The sequence below is a fragment of the Gobio gobio genome (genome assembly GCF_949357685.1).
Source record: "Gobio gobio genome assembly, chromosome: 23".
Lineage (NCBI taxonomy): Eukaryota > Metazoa > Chordata > Actinopteri > Cypriniformes > Gobionidae > Gobio > Gobio gobio.
In genome coordinates, this window is record NC_137119.1 from 4,417,052 (window position 1) to 4,431,070 (window position 14,019).

Consider the following 14,019-nt stretch of genomic DNA (forward strand, 5'->3'; position numbering starts at 1 on the left):
GAAAATGTCCTAGGCAATCCATTAATTTAACAGAGGTTGGGAGGAAGAGGACGGTGTGGTTTTAGACCTCTTAAAATACTATTTTAAGATTATCATAAGAAAGACAAATGGACTAATGGAAGGAGGAGCGAGACTCTTTAAATGAGTGGAGTTGATGTGGGAGAAAAGAAAAACCCCATATCCACATGGCGGGGGAAAAAAATTATATTTGTCTTATTTTCCATTAAAGAGCCCCTATTAAGGATTTTTGAAAATGACCTTTCATGTAGTGTGTAACAGTTCTAAGCGAAGGAAAACGTGCAAAGTTTTAAATCTGAAAGTGCACCGTATATAAAGTTATTGTCGACTCTGAGGGTGCTTTCACATCTCTAGTTCGGTTCATTTGGTCCGAACCAAGGGCAAACAATTATACATTATAGCATTTTTCAGCTTTTTTGGTTCCTTTTCACACCACACTGATTGCTTTGGTCTGAACCGGTTGCAACGAACCAAAATGCAGTCACATGACAACATCCACATCACTCATTGGCCATGGCCATATTTCCTAAACTGCGACTGCGCGGGCTGGTTTTGTCCCTGGCCATAATCTATTACATTGTTTGTATACACCACAATATGCAAACAATAAATTTCTATAATGAAGCGCGGATGCGGCTTGAAAACAACGTTCTAATGACTCTGTAAGCAATTGGATAGTCCTTCAACCAATCAGACCACAAGAGGCGTGATAAACGAGCATAATTCAAATGACTCTGTACGCAATTGGATAGTCCTTCAACCAATCAGACCACAAGAGGTGTGATAAACGAGCATAATTCAAATGACTCTGTACGCAATTGGATAGTCCTTCAACCAATCAGACCACAAGAGGTGTGATAAACGAGCATAATTCAAATGACTCTGTACGCAATTGGATAGTCCTTCAACCAATCAGACCACAAGAGGCTTGATAAACGAGCATAATTCAAATAACTCTGTACGCAATTGGATAGTCCTTCAACCAATCAGACCACAAGAGGCTTGATAAACAAGCATAATTCAAATGACTCTGTACGCAATTGGATAGTCCTTCAACCAATCAGACCACAAGAAGCGTGATAAACGAGCATAAATTAAATGACTCTGTACGCAATTGGATAGTCCTTCAACCAATCAGACCACAAAAGGCGTGATCAACGGGAAACGAGCCATCGCTTCTCTATCCGTCATTGTGATAATCCCTCCAATAGCGGGCCAGGTGGATAAGCCAGTCTGTGATTGGTTCCCGCAAAAGTGTAACAGAAGCAGTAGAAGAGAATGTACAAGTTTCCAGACTGAGTTGCCGGGCGAAATCAAATCGCCGGCAGATCAGGCTGGGTTTACCCAGTCTAACCTAAAACTGTCTGTTAATGCAGATCGTCTGTCGTTCTTACTACTTTGAGTAAAGATAAAGGATGGAGCAAGATTTGTCCTGCAAACGTTCATGTTTACATCAGCTGGGCTAACGAATGCACTGCATTGATACAGTTCCCACATGTGCTCCGCAATACACACAGGTTTGTTGATGGACGCACACTTGCTAATGCTGATGGTGAGGAATTACAGTTGAAACATCTCATAATGTACCTCAAACTGAGTAGCATCACTGAGAAACGTCCTGCTCAAGGTTCGGGTTGAATAACTAGTTCTTCCAATGTTTCATCATCGATTCGGACTCGCGCTGGGATTGATGTAAAATCAACGCCATCATTACTGTCTTTACAGTGTGTACTATCGCTGAGCTTTAGGAACAGGACGCCTCCTGAATGTAGGGTTCAGTTATGGTAATGGTCGTTTGTTTCCGAAATACACGCTGCACATGGTAGACCAATCACAACAGACTGGGCCATCTAACCAATCAGAGCACAGTAGCTCGTGAAAAGGAGGGGTTTAGAGATACTGGTCCATCGAGTCGATTTTTAGAGTTATTGAATATTGTGGTGACGGTGTAATGTATATTATGAGAAAATTAAACAGTTTTTTGACATTTGATGCATGTAAACCTGTTGTTGGAGACTCCAAAACAACATTAGGAAACATTAAAATAGCATAATAGGGGCACTTTAAAATATATAATTGTTAAAACAATATAAAATTAGTTCAAACGCTAAATGCATTTTTTCCCCCGAAGAATGAAAAAAAAGATCACCCCCTTTTGACAAACTTAAAAAAAAAAATAATAATAATAATTGTATATGTGTGTATATATATATATATATATATCATTATTATTATTAATAAAATATTAAAGGGGATTGGAGATATTTATATATATATATATATATATATATATATATATATATATATATATATATATATATATATATATATATATATATATATATATATATATATATATATATATATATATATATATATATATATATATATATATATATATATTTTTTTTTTTTTTTTTTTTTTTTTTTTTTTTAATTAATAAACTATAGTTAAGGTTAATCTGTAAACTAAGTACAAAAATAATTATTTAAATACAGCGAGAGAAAGTTGGAAGAGGCTGGGCATAGATCTCAAACCAGTATCTCTATGGGAAAAAAGAGAGAGATATGGCCATAAATTAAATTTTTTACATTGCATTTTTACGGATACGTTTAAAAATGCCCATAAAAGCACACATTCTGAACACACTATTCCCCACTACAGCCCCTTTAGCAGAATGAACTTTGAGTTTAATCAACATTAGATGTATTATTTTTTTAGTAGTGCACCTGTCACAGAATAAAACTTGAATTTGATATAAAGACAACACTGTTTTCCATAAATCTAGGAGTGTTTTTGATTTGGTGGTGGTAAAGTGCCCAGAGCACATCAATCTCTGAGCTGGCACAGAAGTGCTGCAGTCGATCCGGTAGAGCCCTGACAGATTAAACTGCTTCTACAAGGGTCAATGTTTCCAAAACTCGCTGGAAACGGGAGGAAGCGAGAGGGTTTTTGTACACATATCAGCTTCCAGGTGATGTCCCGCGCCGAGAGCAAGGCTTTGGTGTTTGTCAGAGCATGTGGTGGTAAAGTTGAAAGCTCCCACAGAGCGTGCTGTATTTAGCCTATAACAACCCAATCCCCCCAGCTCAGGCGAACACTCGTGCCAGTGCTTCAGCGTTCAACATCTGCTACATCAGGGCCAGATGAGCCAGCGGGCACTTTGCCCTGCATTTCTCTCGCTTTTTCTCTTCGAATCACAGGGGGAGAAGATGAAGATAGTAGAGAGTGTAGTTCATGTTTGGATGCAGGGCTCCAAGGCGAGTGTTTTCCAGAGAGGCCTGTGATTCACGGCTGTGTGCCATTTACATACCGTCTACCCTAAATAGTCAACCAAATTAGAATGAGTGTGTCCTGAATCATACACTGCCTGGCCAAAAAAAAAAAAAGTTGCTGTTTCGATTCAAAAAGGCAAACACTATGTCTATGATTGGATCATTATTGCAGTGATTATGATGTTTCTAGCATGTTATTTGCTTGGCAACAGTTCTTCTAACTAGGGATGTCATGGTACCAATATTCCAGTAGTCGGTACCAATACCATAACATTTAATGGTACTCGGTACCAATTTCGGTACCACAGCTACATTTTTTTTTTTAACTATTAAAAAAAAAAAAAAATTATGTATTAAGTTTATTATTTATGATGATAATCATTATAAGTCAATACAGGGCTCTCAAGTTTTGAACTGAGTTCAGAGTGAGATTTTGGCGACAGCAGCAGGGGTTTGGGTGGGGAAAAATATGTATAAATAATATAATAAAAATATTATTTTTTATTTAGTTCAACATTTCTGTGTGTGTGTGTGTGCATAGTATTAATTCTTGCATTTCTCTATTTCAAAGAAGTCAGGGAAGAGGCAAATTAATCATCCATAATAATTTGGAATATATATATATTTTTTTTTCCAGAATTTACTGTGTTGTAAATATAATTTATTCTGAAGCAATAGTCTCACCAGTGTTCAATCAGCTTTGAGATATTTAAATCTGCATATCTTTGATATTTTTACCTTTTATGAAGGGCATTTTCCCATAATCTTATTAAATATAGGCTATGCTTCAGCTTTCATTTTATATTCTTAAATGTGATCTATACATTAAATTAGAATAAGACACTCTAGGGCTAATGCCAGTCAAATTATATAATTTACAATGAAAAATGTTATAAGATTGTTTTAAATATTTTTGAGTATACAAATAAGAAATGTTGGAAAGAAAACATTAAACTAAACCACCAATAGGTGGCAGAATGTAAACGTTGTTGTTGCGGGAATATCTAAATTTTACCCGGATACAGCAATCCTATTTTCTGATTGGCTGTTCGGAAGCTATATTTTTTATTTGATTGGCTGGTGCGTGGCAGGGCCTTCTGAACTCTATGTGGGACTCACTTGATTCCTCTAATAGTGGCGCAACTTGGTGGGCATTATCCTGGAAATTTCTCTGCGTGAGAAATACAAGGTGTGGCGTGTGAGTGTGTGAGCGTGTTGAAATGCGTGTGTCTCATGCCCAATGCGTGAGACTTGAGAGTCCTGTAAATAATACATAAACATTTGAAGGCTGTATGCTGTTTAAAAGTAAACATTATTCATAAAAAAAGATCAGGTGAAAAATAATCAACCATCTAAGCATTATTATTATTATTATTATTATTAGTAGAGACGTATTATTATTACATAGAGACATAGCTAAATCTACTGTAGCCTGATATATTCTGTCAATTAAAAAAAAAGTTGAACCAAACTTTTATTTTGACGGGTTGCCGTGAAGACCTTTGAGTGTCTGTGTTCATGATATGACAGTTTTCTCAAATGAAACAGAAAATTCTCATGAAGTGACGGTTTATGCGTTCATGTCCTCATATAGTGACCCCTAAAAAGACAGCGAGGGAGTGTCACACACGTGTGTAACGCAAGTAAACTTTCGGCCGACCACCTTCTGTGGAAAAGTGTTGAATGTTGAAAGTGAAACTCAAGATGTGTTCGTGACGTCATGACGAGCGGACCTGGTCGCGTTAGTCTTTCGATCGGCAGGGGAACTTTCAACAATTTTTCCATAAATTGAACAGGGAATGCGGTCGGCCGAAAGTTTACTTGATAACGTTTTAAATATGGATATTTTTCTTACACAAACGCATCGATTCGCTTCAGAAGGCCTTTATTAACACCCCAGAGCCGCGTGGAGCAGTTATATGATGGATAGATGCACTTTTTATGGACTTGAAAAACAGAGCAACTATGAATCCAATTCTAATGCTTGGATTAGCCTGGACTTTTGTAATATAACTCCGATTTTATTCGTCTGAAAGAAGAATGTCATACACACCTTGGATGACTTGAGGGTGAGTAAATTATGGGCTAATTTTCATTTTTGGGTGAACTATCCATTTAAGGGTGTGGCCACTTCGAGTGACAGGTTGATTAGCCATTTATATGCTGTCTGTCAGTCATTGCGTCACTTCAGCTCTGCCCACGTCCCGCCTTTTTGCTCATTTTCGTCCGGGATTGACGCGTGATGACGTGCTGCCAAGATGGCAACGGCCATCTCGTCCAGACTTTACACTTCAAAACTGCTCATCAGAATCTATGGGTGACGTCACGCACAATACATCCATATTTTTTTGCAGTTTATGGAAATTATATATGAAGATGTACTTAAAGGGTTAGTTCACCCAAAAATGAAAATTCTGTCATTAATTACTTACCCTCATGTCGTTCGACACCCGTCAGACCTCCGTTCATCTTCAGAACAGAAATGAAGATATTTTAGTTGAAATCTGATGGCTCTGAAAGGCCTCCATTGGCTCAATGCACGGTTCACTCTCAAGACCCTTAAAAGGCACTAAAGACGTCGTTACAAAGTCCATCTCACTACAGTGGTTCTACAATAACTTTATGAAATGACGAGAATAGTTTTTGTGCGCAAAAAAAACCCAAATAACGACTTATATAGTGATGACGATTTCAAAACACGGCATCATAAAGCCATTCTCGCCGATTCATAAAGTTATTGTAGAACCACTGTAGTGAGATGGACTTTGTAACGACGTCTTTAGTGCCTTTTAAGGGTCTTGAGAGTGTAAAGTGCCATTGTGCCAATGGAGGCCTTTCAGAGCCATCAGATTTCAACTAAAATATCTTCATTTGTGTTCTGAAGATGAACGGAGGTCTGACGGGTGTCGAACGACATGAGGGGAAGTAATTAATGACAGAATTTTCATTTTTGGGTGAACTAACCCTTTAAGTCCTACTCAAGTGGGTCAAGAAATGCTCTTCATTTCAACTGAATTTAATTCTGCAATTAAGTGTCCAAAAACATTCCACTCAGTTCACACTCATGTAAAGTATATTATTTCTGCACTTCTTCAAAGGCATGTTAAGGTGTAATTAAAGCTAACTAGGATGCATCGCGATACTGGGAGGACAGTCAGGCTGCTTTTGAACCTGAATATTACAGCCAAAAAAGGCCTATACACACACATTGTGTCACTAGAGCATCCGACAGGCACACAACTCCAGCTAAAAACTCCCTGTTCACCCGCGATTGTCTTTTCAATTAAAGGCTACCGTGGCGTACGCCTGCCCTCCCCATCCCTCTCGATATTTCACACTGCGCTGAAGCCCGGCCCATTTGTTGTCAGGATTTAATTGTGTCTTTACCGCTCCCCTCTCCTGCTGCGTCAACCTAATAGATGCGAATACGACAAGCCCGGTGACAAAGAAAGCTCTTTTTGCTCTTTCATTTAAACAAGCTGGAGCGTGTGATTACGACATCGCTAAAATGAGGACATGGTGACAAAGAGGGGAGGGAAAACAACATCAGAGGAGCAGAAAGTTTTGTGGCTTGACATTCTAGATTTTCTTTTCAAAAGCTTCCGCTAGTAGAGATCAGAGTCGCTGCTGCCTAGGCAGTAAAAGATATTCCTCAGACGTCAGTGTGTGTGTGTGTGTGTGTGTGCATGTCTTGGTTTATGCATAAATATGCACGTGTTTGTGTCTGTTTGTGGTATCTCTGATAGACATTTCTAGTTCTCCTGCGGTGTGAAATGCTGAGATGCAGCTGCCGTGCAGAACAAATGGGATTTGGACCTGTGCGCGAGTTTCACTTCCTGACAATGGCAGATAGAGTCCTTTGAAGTACTAACTGCATTAGTTACACAATGCTAGTCACTACAGCGGAAAAGATACACCGCTGTTCACACAGATATCATCAGCTATTAAAACAGCAGAAAATAGAGGCAACTTCAGAGGAAAACAAACAAATAAATAAATAAAAACGCATATTGCATGTTATTTTTTATTGCAAGGGCGTTTCAATAAATAAGATGAAAAGACGAAAAGACTTCTCGGGTCAGTGTATTTTCGCATATACACTACAGTGGCCAAAAGCTTGTGGATACTGGCATCTAATTAATGACTTTGGTTATTCCAGTTGAAACGCAGTGCAATGCCTTACGACTGTGTGTTTGCGAAAGAACCCTTTCTCTTCCAGCTCAACAATATGCCTGTGCACAAATGGAGGTCCATAGAGAAATGGTTTTCCGCGTGAGGTGTGGAAGAACATGACAGGCCTGAACCCCCCCCAAAAAATTCAGATAATGTATCTACAACTAGCATATTACTAGTGTATTTTGAACTGGCATATATGGATGGATGTATGGATATATGGATGGATGGATGGATGGATGGATGGAAGGATGGATATAACAATGGATGGATGAGTGGATGGATGGATGGATGGATGGATGGGTGGATGGATGGAAGGATGGATATAACAATGGATGGATGAGTGGATGGATGGATGGATGGATGGATGGATGGATGGATGGATGGGTGGATGGATGGATGGATATAACAATGGATGGATGGATGGATGGATGGATGGATGGATGGATGGATGGATGGATGGATGGATGGATGGATGGGTGGATGGATGGATGGATGGATGGATGGGTGTAACAATGGATGGATGGGTGGATGGATGGATGGGTGTAACAATGGATGGATGGATGGGTATAATGATAGATGAATGATGGATGAATGGATGGGTATAACAATGGGTGGATGGGTATAGCGATAGATGGATAGATGGATGAATGGGTGTAACAATGGATGGATGGGTGGATGGATGGATGGGTGTAACAATGGATGGATGAATGGGTATAATGATAGATGAAAGGATGGATGATGGATGGATGGATGGGTATAACGATGGATGGATGGATATAATGATGGATGGATGGATGGATGGATGGATGGGCATAATAATGGATGGATGGTTGGATGGGTATAACGATGAATGATGGATGGATATCATGATGGATGGATGGGTATAATGATGGAATGGATGGATGGATGGATGGATGGATGGGCATAACATTGAATGGATGGATGGATGGATGGATGGGTATAACACTGAATGGATTGATGATGGATGGGTATAACGATGGATGGATGGATAGATATAATAATGGATGGATGGGTATAACGATGGATGGATTGATGACGGATGGGTATAACGATGGATGGATGGATGGATATAATGATGGATGGATGGGTATAACATTGATGGATTGATGATGGATGGGTATAACAATGGATGGATGGATATAATGATGGATGGATGGATGGGTATAACGATGGATGGATGGATGGATGGATGGATATACTGATGGATGGAAGGGTGGATGGGTATAACAATGGATGGATGGATATAATGATGGATGGATGGATGTATGGGTATAATGATGTATGGATAGATGGGCATAATGATGGATGGATGGGTATAACATTGAATGGCTTGATGATGGATGGTATAACGATGGATGGATGATGGATGGATGGATGGATGGATGGATAGCTATAACAATGGATGGATGGATGGATGGATATAATGATGGATGGATGGATGGTATAACGATGGATGGATGGATATAATCATGGATGGATGGGTATATAGATAGATAGATAGATAGATAGATAGATAGATAGATAGATAGATAGATAGATAGATAGATAGATAGATAGATAGATAGATAGATAGATAGATAGATAGATAGATAGATAGATAGATAGATAGATAGATAGATAGATAGATAGATAGATAGATAGATAGATAGATAGATAGATAGATAGATGATGTGACCGTACCTTTCCTCAGCTGGACGTTGAATTTGCGGCCGATCTTTTTGGAGTAGCCCACGGAGGAAGCAGCACTGCTGGGCCTGGAGAGCTGCACTTGGCCTGCTGGGGTCTTGTTTGAAGGGTTGGCTGGGTGTGGTAATGTGGGATATCCCCGGGTCGAGTCCGCTTTGGACATTCTCCGCGGGCTGTAGCCTCCTCCCAGCAGACTGCCTCTGTCCTCGGCTCCAGAGTCAGCCTGAAGGCCCAGCTCATTCTGATACAGCAGCTCATACTGGGCTTTCTTCACTGCTGGAACTACATGGAACAGGATGAATGGAGAACGCATAGCCTGTCTGAACAAATTCTGGGCCCTGAGGGAGAGAACACACACACACACACACGTCTAAGTAAGGATGTATCTCTTAGTCAAGGCTCTTCCTAAGTACTGGGATTGTTAAAAGCAGAGCACATGGAGAGGTCAAAAGGTTGCCTTGCTTAATCGCTGGCTAATTGCACTAGTACAGTTGGAAACAAGGTTAATTCACATTATCTGCCATTTCCATAATCGCAAAGCCTTGGGGAGGAAGCAGTGAAACGTATTAGAGGCAGGAAGCGGGATCTGTTTTCATAAGTGTGGCACATGGAGGACAATAACTAATCAGACGAATAGGACACAGGCAGATAGGGACACTAAAAGCACTTTAACCTGGATCAGTCAAATAACAAATAACAGATCAAGTTATGAAATATATGATGGAGTAACTGATGCATATAATTCTTTATACAACATACACTCACCTAAAAGATTATTAGGAACACCTGTTCAATTTCTCATTAATGCAATTATCTAATCCACCAATCACATGGCAGTTGCTTCAATGCATTTAGGGGTTTTGGTCCTGGTCAAGACAATCTCCTGAACTCCACACTGAATGTCAGAATGGGAAAGAAAGGTGATTTAAGCAATTCTGAGCGTGGCATGATTATTGGTGCCAGACGGGCCGGTCTGAGTATTTCACAATCTGCTCAGTTACTGGGATTTTCACGCACAACCATTTCTAGGGTTCACAAAGAATAGTGTGAAAAGGGAAAAACATCCAGTATGCGGCAGTCCTGTGGGCGAAAATGCCTTGTTGATGCTAGAGGTCAGAGGAGAATGGGCCGACTGATTCAAGCTGATAGAAGAGCAACTTTGACTGAAATAACCACTCGTTACAACCGAGGTCTGCAGCAAAGCATTTGTGAAGCCACAACACGCACAACCTTGAGGCGGATGGGCTACAACAGCAGAAGACCCCACCGGGTACCACTCATCTCCACTACAAATAGGAAAAAGAGGCGACAATTTGCACAAGCTCACCAAAATTGGACAGTTGAAGACTGGAAAAATGTTGCCTGGTCTGATGAGTCCCGATTTCTTGGCACACTTTAGGCCCCTTAGTGCCAATTGGGCATCGTTTAAATGCCACGGCCTACCTAAGCATTGTTTCTGACCATGTCCATCCCTTTATGAGCACCATGTCCCCATCCTCTGATGGCTACTTCCAGCAGGATAATGCACCGTCACAAAGCTCCAATCATTTCAAATTGGTTTCTTGAACATGACAATGAGTTCACTGAACTAAAATGGCCCCCACAGTCACCAGATCTCAACCCAATAGAGCATCTTTGGGATGTGGTGGAACGGGAGCTTCGTGCCCTGGATGTGCATCCCACAAATCTCCATCAACTGCAAGATGCTCTCCTATTAATATGGGCCAACATTTCTAAAGAATGCTTTCAGCACCTTGTTGAATCAATGCCACGTAGAATTAAGGCAGTTCTGAAGGCGAAAGGGGGTCAAACACAGTATTAGTGTGTGTTCCTAATAATCCTTTAGGTGAGTGTATATAAAGTCATAGAGTGAGGAGAGTTTATTATAGGAACAGTTCGACAGAATTAAAAATATATAAGCATAAGAGTCATGAAAGTAGTACATATGCTATATATGACTTCAACACTACTGTCCGAAAGTTTGGGGTTGGTAAGATTCAACGATCACAAATACATAAAAAAATTATTGAAATATTATTGGAATTTAAAATGGCTGTTTTCTATGTAAATATACACCGATCAGGCATAACAACCTAACATTGTGTTGGTCCCCCTTTTGCTGACCCGTCACGGCATGGGCTCCACTAGACCCCTGAAGGTGTGCTGTGGTATCTGGCACCAAGATGTTAGCAGCATATCCTTTAAGTCTCGTAAGTTGCGAGGTTGCAAGGCTTGTTTGTTCAGCACATCCCACAGATTCTCGATTGGTTTGAGATCTGGGGAATTTGGACTCAAACGCGTTGTTGTGCTCCTCAAACCATTCCTGAAGCATTTGTGCTTTGAGGCGGCGCATTATCTGCACAGCCACCAGGGAATACCGTCTCTATGAAAGGCTGGACATGGTCTTAGGTAGGTGGGACGTGTCAAAGGAACATCCACATGGATGGAGGACCCAAGGTTTCCCAGCAGAACATTCCCAAAGCATCACTGCCTCCGCCGCCACGCCTTATTCCCATAGTGCACCTGGTGCCATGTGTTCCCCAGGTAAGACGCACACACACACCCGGCCATCCACGTGATCATCAGACCAGGCCACCTTCTTCCATTGCTCCGTGGTCCAGTTCTGATGATCACGTGCCACTGTTGGTGCTTTGGGCGGGGTTAGGGGTCAGCATGGGCACTGGTCAGCGGCTGTGCCGCCCCATACACAACAAACTGAGATGCTCTGTGTATTCTGACCCCTTTCTATCAGCAGTTTGAGCAGTTTGAGCTCCAGTAGCTCGTCTGTTTGATCGGACCACACGGGCCAGCCTTCACTCTCCACGGGCATCAATGAGCCTCGGCCGCCCATGACCCTGTGGCCGGTTCTCCACTGGTCCTCCATGACCCTGTGGCCGGTTCTCCACTGGTCCTCCATGACCCTGTGGCCGGTTCTCCACTGGTCCTCCATGACCCTGTGGCCGGTTCTCCACTGGTCCTCCATGACCCTGTGGCCGGTTCTCCACTGGTCCTCCATGACCCTGTGGCCGGTTCTCCACTGGTCCTCCATGACCCTGTGGCCGGTTCTCCACTGGTCCTTCATGACCCTGTGGCCGGTTCTCCACTGGTCCTTCATGACCCTGTGGCCGGTTCTCCACTGGTCCTTCATGACCCTGTGGCCGGTTCTCCACTGGTCCTTCATGACCCTGTGGCCGGTTTTCCACTGGTCCTCCATGACCCTGTGGCCGGTTCTCCACTGGTCCTTCATGACCCTGTGCCTGGTTCTCCACTGGTCCTTCATGACCCTGTGGCCGGTTCTCCACTGTTCCTTCATGACCCTGTGGCCGGTTCTCCACTGGTCCTTCATGACCCTGTGCCTGGTTCTCCACTGGTCCTTCATGACCCTGTGGCCGGTTCTCCACTGGTCCTTCATGACCCTGTGGCCGGTTCTCCACTGGTCCTTCATGACCCTGTGGCCGGTTCTCCACTGGTCCTCCATGACCCTGTGGCCGGTTCTCCACTGGTCCTCCATGACCCTGTGGCCGGTTCTCCACTGGTCCTTCATGACCCTGTGGCCGGTTCTCCACTGGTCCTCCATGACCCTGTGGCCGGTTCTCCACTGGTCCTTCATGACCCTGTGGCCGGTTCTCCACTGGTCCTCCATGACCCTGTGGCCGGTTCTCCACTGGTCCTTCATGACCCTGTGGCCGGTTCTCCACTGGTCCTTCATGACCCTGTAGCCGGTTCTCCACTGGTCCTCCATGACCCTGTGGCCGGTTCTCCACTGGTCCTTCATGACCCTGTGGCCGGTTTTCCACTGGTCCTCCATGACCCTGTGGCCGGTTCTCCACTGGTCCTTCATGACCCTGTGCCTGGTTCTCCACTGGTCCTTCATGACCCTGTGCCTGGTTCTCCACTGTTCCTTCATGACCCTGTGGCCGGTTCTCCACTGGTCCTTCATGACCCTGTGCCTGGTTCTCCACTGTTCCTTCATGACCCTGTGGCCGGTTCTCCACTGGTCCTCCATGACCCTGTGGCCGGTTCTCCACTGGTCCTCCATGACCCTGTGGCCGGTTCTCCACTGTTCCTTCTTGGAGCACTTTTGATAGAGACTGACCACTGCAGACCGGGAACACCCCACAAGAGCTGCAGTTTTGGAGATGCTCTGACCCAGTTATCTAGCCGTCACAATTGCCCTATCGGTAAGCCCCTCCCATCGAACGCAGATGAGCCAATGGCAGTTGAGTATCAGTTGTGCTGGGTCCAGAACTCGGACATCTTTTGGTTTCAGCGCCATAAAGAAACATTGGAAAATCCGAAGCCCTCATCGGTTTGATGCTGTTCATGCTACAAAAATTGTGTTTTTGTGTAATTTGCTGTGTATGTTAATGGTAATGCCACAGAGAGAGGGCTAGAGAGAGAGAGTTTGTGAATGAGACGTTAATGCGCATTTCTTATGCTTTGTTTGTTTGTTCAGCTCTTGATTTTTTGAGTGAAAAACTATGTAATAAACTTGATAAACCATCAGTTAAGTTTGGCCATCATTCGGACGGGATATACGCTACAATCTGTGTCCAAAAACATCTCGGGATAAGGTTTTCACACTGACAGCTGTACATTGTAAGATAAAGCAACTCTGTTTGTTTGTCCGAGTTAGCAACAGTAACTAAGGGGGGCGGGGCTTACCGATAGTTCAATTTGGCCCTTGTCAAACTCGCTCAAATCCATTTTTCCTGCTTCTAACACATCAACTTTGAGAACAAAATGTTCACTTGCTGCCTAATATATCCCACCCACTAACAGAGATCATCAGTGTTATTCACTTCATAATGTTATGCCCGATCGGTGTATTGTAAAATGTCAT

The 14,019-nt window shown here is 42.6% G+C and overlaps 1 protein-coding gene across 1 annotated transcript in view; it reads right to left on the reverse strand.

The window, feature by feature from the left end:
• Positions 1–14,019, reverse strand: part of pard3aa (par-3 family cell polarity regulator alpha, a) — a 753,733-nt gene that overhangs the window by 365,764 nt on the left and 373,950 nt on the right. The window contains exon 8 of the mRNA XM_079805963.1: positions 9,171–9,514. Coding sequence (XP_079662089.1) covers positions 9,171–9,514 — 344 coding nt within the window. The remainder of the gene's footprint in view (positions 1–9,170; positions 9,515–14,019) is intronic.